Raw genomic sequence first — 5366 nt, 5'->3', positions numbered from 1 at the left:
TGTCTGCTGGCATCTTTTGCCAAGTGGTCACAGGCAGAGATTCCGAAAACGTTTGTTGGAGAAAATGGAAAATCAAAAGACAGTAGCCATTAATCATTAATTGGTGCTTTTTTATAGATAAATTGGGAAAAACCCATCTGAGTCCACCTTTGGAGGCGCCACCCACACGTCAGAGGAGCCTGGCCTGAGACTGACTGGAGGAAAGGCTGCTTAGGGGCCTTTCCCAGCCAAACCCTAAGACCCTTTTCCAGCCCCAGCTGCTGTGGGAGTCACCGTGCAGCTGGTCCTGGCAGCAACCTGGGGACCTGAAGTAGGGGAAATTATCCCAATTTTTTTGTCCCAGCGTTAGTTGTTCCCAGCCACAGATACAAGCACAACAGAGCAGGCCAGATCCCAAAGCATGGCCAGATGGCAGCAAGGATCCACGGGCAGCATGCCTCACTAGGCAACTGGGCAGAGGCCCTGTGTTCATGGGAGAGCAGTCGGGACAGGCACAGATGCCTGGTAACAGGTTTCAGAAAGGAGAGAGCCAAGCAACCAGCTGTCCTTGGGTGAGGGCTGCCCCTGGCAGTGGCGGAGGGGCTCGTGAAATCTTGCAGTGGCCCCAACCCAGGGACACACTGTGTGCAGGCTGGGGTCATGTACCACTAGAGCCCTGGGGATGCCTAAGAGCACCTGGGATAAACCCAGACAGGTGACAAGCCAATGTCAGGAAGTACAAGCAAAAGATAAGAGCAGAGAAGCAGAGGAGACAAGTGGCCCGGGGCATTCATCCTTGCAGCAAATGTCCATTGAATGACAGTCACACATGAACTTCAGCAATCCTTAGCTTTTATTCTTTTTCCAGAAGGTAACACATATTCTAGGCCGGGCGCGGTGGCTCAAGTCTGTAATCCCAGCACTTTGGGAGGCCGAGACGGGCGGATCACGAGGTCAGGAGATCGAGACCATGCGGGCTAACCCGGTGAAACCCCGTCTCTACTAAAAAATACAAAAATCTAGCCGGGCGAGGTGGCGGGCGCCTGTAGTCCCAGCTACTTGGGAGGTTGAGGCAGGAGAATGGCGTGAACCTGGGAGGCAGAGCTTGCAGTGAGCTGAGATCCGGCCACTGCACTCCAGCCCCGGGCGACAGAGCGAGACTCTGTCTCAAAAAAAAAAAAAAAAAAAGGTAACACATATTCTGTGTAAAAATATTAAAACAATATAAGAGTGTATCAAGTAAAATGTATCAAGATGTCCCCCCTCATTTTACATCTCCAATTCCACTCTCCAGAGGTAATTATTGTTTTTGTTTGTTTTCAAACCGAGTTTCGCTCTGTTGCCCAGGCTGGAGTACAGTGGCTTGATAGCTCACTGCAACCTCCGCCTCCCAGGTTCAAGCAGTTCTCCTGCCTCAGCCTCCTAACTAGCTGGGATTACAGGCATGCACCAACATGCCCAGGTAATTTTTGTATTTTTAGTAGAGATGGGGTTTCACCATGTTTTAGCCACGCTGGTCTTGAACTCCTGAGCTCAGGTGATCTGCCCACCTCAGCCTCCCAATGTGCTGGGATTACAAGTGTGAGCCACCGCACCCCGCTAATCATTGTTAAAAGCTTGGTGTGTGGTTTTCTTAACTTTATGTGCATATGTATCTATACATAGAGAGAAAGAGAGACACTGTCTTCTAAGCAAAAATAGGATCTGAGTCTTCATACTATTCTGCAGCTGTTTTTCACTTAACACCTTATCACATTTTATATGTCAGTACGTACATGTCATTCTTTTGAACAGCTAAATAGTATTCCATCGTTTGAGTATAATGAATGAAGTTTTAATGTTCCCTATTTTTCACTCTTACATTGTGCAATGAACATCCTTGAACATAATTCTTGCACACTGGTCTGAGTATTTGTGCTGTAGCAGCTGGATCTCCTGCCATTTACAGCACTGGATCATGAAGTTGGCATATCAAAATGTTTAACAGGCCAGGCGCGGTGGTTCACACCTATAATCCCAGTACTTTGGGAAGCTGAGGCAGGTAGATCACTTGAGGTCAGCAGTTTGAGACCAGCCTGGCCAAGATGGTGAAACCCCGAATCTAGTAAAAATGCAAAAAAAAACAGCCAGGCGTGGTGGTGCACACCTGTAATATCAGCTACTCGGGAGGCTGAGGCAGGAGAATAGCTTGAATCTGGGAGGCAGAGGTTGCATTGAGCCTAGATTGTGCCACTGCACTCCAGCCTGGGAAACAGAGTTAGACTGTCTCAAAGAAAAAAAAAAAAAAGTTTAACAGATACTGATCGACAGTCTCTGGAAATAGTAATTGCCCCAACCATATTGCATAACTGCCTTGCAAACAGAAGTTTTGATTTGAGAAACAAATGAAATCTAAAATACGCCATCCACACATTTGGAATATAAGTTTTAGGGGGTTCAAAGGCCCCCTACCCTGAAGCCTACACAGGACTCCTGGCTAAGACCCCCTTTACAGGAAGACCCTAACAGGTCAATGAAAAGCTGTGATTGCATCTTTTTTCCCGAAACGTCATCAGAACTCCTCAGGCAAGAGCTACTGCAGTGTGGGCTGCCTGTGACTCACATGAGGAGCTTAGTCCAGGACGACAGACAGGAAACAGCCATGCACAGCTCTGCGGTTAGGTGAACCTGAGGATTTTCTTGTGTGTCCTGCAGGTGATTACAAATAACTAACCAAAAGAAGTCCCCGGGACTGTTTCAGACTTGGAAAGGTCACAGAAATAAAATAATATTATATAAAGTGACAACTATACAAATCACATCTTGATGAGGGTTTTATTATTATTTATTTAGCAATCCATCCTAACATCCAGGGCCCTAAAAACCAGAAATAGGTCAGGCTCAATGGCTCAAGCCTGTAACCCCTGCACTTTGCCAATCGCTTGCGTCCAGGAGTTCAAGACCAGCCTGAGTAACATGGCATAACTCTGTCTCTACTAAAAATACAAAAATTAACTGGGAGAGGTAGTGCACACCTGTAGTCCCAGCTACTTAGGAGGCTGAGGTGGGAGGATCTCTTGAGCCCAGGAGATCAAGACTGCAGGAAGCCAAGATCACATCATTGCACTCCAGCCTGGGTGACAGAGTAAGACCCTTTCTCCAAAAAAAAAAAAAAAAAAGCCCAAAAAACAACAAATAGGCTGGCATAAGGACAGCTTAAAAGACCTCAGGGTGGAGCCTGTGAGGAAGCCCAACGTGTCACTATTGCACAGCACATTCACACAGCAGTCTGGGGGTGCTTCATGGGCCCCTCCCTATAATTATCTCTGGATAATTGTGTTCCCTTGGACAAGAGACCTAACCTCCCTGAGCACAGGGTCCTCACCCTTGTTCCATTGTTGCCTTCCTGGGATGGAATAAGGATCAAGTGAAATGAGACATGAAGAAATGGGGCTGGGTGAGGTGGTGCAGCCTGTAGTTACAGCTACTTGGGAGGGTCACTGCAGCCCAGGAGTTTGAGACCAGCCTGGGCAACATAGCGAGAGCCCAGAAAAACATGGGGAAATGTTTTGAAAAAAGTGAAAGTCTCTTTTGTAAGGAAGAACAGAGTTGGAGCAAAATGAGGGAAGAAATAGGCAAAAGAGAGTCCATATTTGCCTTTTAGTTTTTAAGATTAATGCAATGTAGGGAAAATTAACAATTTTTAAAACTTCACTTAGAATTCACAGATTACAGCTGTTCAGACTCTGGTAGGCCCCAGCTTGCTGATCTATGAGAGATACTGGTTTGTGTGTAGCCAAAAATCCCTACAGACCAGTGGTTGTCAGGGGAGTAAACTTTTATACCCCAGGACATATTTGGCAACACCTGAGAACATTTTTGTTTGGCACCACTCAGGGAGACGTGTCACTGGCATTGAGGCGAGGGACAGTGCTGAACATCCAGGACAGCCTCACAGCAAAGGGTGACCTGACCCCACAGGTCAGTAGTACAGAGGTTAATCCCTGCCCTAGAGAGAACACAGGGATCACAGGACAGTCACTAGCCCTGGACCAGCCACTGCTCAAGAGGCTACATGCAATCCATGGCATTCATCTGTCCCTCTTCCTCCACTGTTCAGCACTTGTCGCCAATCTGGAAGCTGCTAAGAGCCTGTCTGTCACTGGCAGAGAAAAGAGCAGACCCTGTGCCGGCTGCAAAGTCCTTGAGTTGCAGGAAAGTCCAGGTCTCAGCCACTTTCAGGCCTGGGGCAGGAAGGCTTTGGGGTGCAAGATAAGGCAGGGTGAGGGGCCCTGGCCTTATGATGTTTTAAAGAAAAGTTTTTTCCGGAGGAAATTAAAGCAACCAGGCATCTGTTTATAAATCCCTTTCACCGAAACAGCATTAGCGACCTGTAAGACATGACCATGGAGAGCTCTGTGAGTTCAGTTCTCTGGACTGAAGGAACAATTCAAGAGGGGCTGAGGGGAATGTCCACTCAACCCACACTTTAAAAACAGCTCAAACTGCAGCCTCTTTGAGCAGGAGGGCTTAAAGAACACGCACCTCAACTTTACCTTTAAAAAACTCAAAATTCAAAATTTCCAAATTTATAAAGTTCAAATCAGACTGAAATATTTGCAAGGAGCAAGGAGTGGCCTCAGCCCCACGGCCCCTTCTCATGGCATGAACACCTGAGCGGAGCAGCAGGGGCCCACACGTGCTGCTTCCCCAAGGCAGCCACAAGTCTACGAGACCCTCAGAGGAAGCAACTGTTCTGAGTGGGGTTTCCTTGGAGTAGGACTGGGCCTCTCAGGCCACCTTTCCCTATCTGTTTCCTCACTGGGGCCTCCTGAGAAGGAGATGTACAAGGAGGGGTTCATAATTCTTGCGGGTCAAAAGTAGAAGACTGCGCGATGGCCACAGGGTACAGGGAGGGGCCCATGACCCGCCTTTGGGATCTGGACAGAGCCATCCCGCGCTGGCACCGAGGACCAGCTCCATCAGTGGAGAAGCAGGAGGTGTCAACCTGGGGACCTTGGAGGAGACAGGGAAGGCAACTCTTTGAATAAACAGCAAATGTCACCACAGGCAGGAATGCCTCTCAGAGACACAAAAGTACTGACTCCAAGGCTCAGAGGAGTCTACTACCTTTTACCCTTGGTTTAGGCCTGCCCTGCTCACCCCCCAATCCCCAGCCCCAGGAGAACACGCTGCCCCCAGCAGCCGGCCCTCTCCTTTGCAGAGGAAGGCAGCACTCACCCTGAGCAGGAGGGACTGCAGGTCTTCAGAGTGAGCCCACTGCTCAAAGATGTCGTCCAGGGTCTCAACGTACCAGGAGCCACTCTTGGGGTCCCTCAAGGAGACAAAACCTTTGGAAGGAGGAGGACTGAACACTGCTGAAGAGCCACCCCCGCCGCCCCCGCCCC

General features: G+C 48.8%; 1 protein-coding gene across 3 annotated transcripts in view; it reads right to left on the bottom strand.

Annotated features, from left to right (window-relative positions):
- Window positions 1-3604: 3604 nt before the first annotated feature.
- Window positions 3605-5366, bottom strand: part of CASP9 (caspase 9) — a 25091-nt gene continuing 23329 nt past the window's right edge. For 2 of the 3 annotated variants that reach the window (XM_017865289.1, XM_017865290.1), the window contains 2 exons: window positions 5200-5309; window positions 3605-4349 (listed from right to left, as the gene is read on the bottom strand). In XM_017865289.1, coding sequence (XP_017720778.1) covers window positions 4257-4349; window positions 5200-5309 — 203 coding nt within the window. In that variant the 3' untranslated portion in view covers window positions 3605-4256. Of the gene's footprint in view, window positions 4350-5076; window positions 5310-5366 lie in introns of those variants that run through there. The other variant, XM_017865291.1, reaches the window with a different exon arrangement.

Source organism: Rhinopithecus bieti, unplaced genomic scaffold (genome assembly GCF_001698545.2).
Source record: "Rhinopithecus bieti isolate Rb0 unplaced genomic scaffold, ASM169854v2 scaffold_81031, whole genome shotgun sequence".
NCBI classification, from domain to species: Eukaryota; Metazoa; Chordata; class Mammalia; order Primates; family Cercopithecidae; genus Rhinopithecus; species Rhinopithecus bieti.
This window is presented reverse-complemented; position numbering and strand designations above follow the sequence as displayed.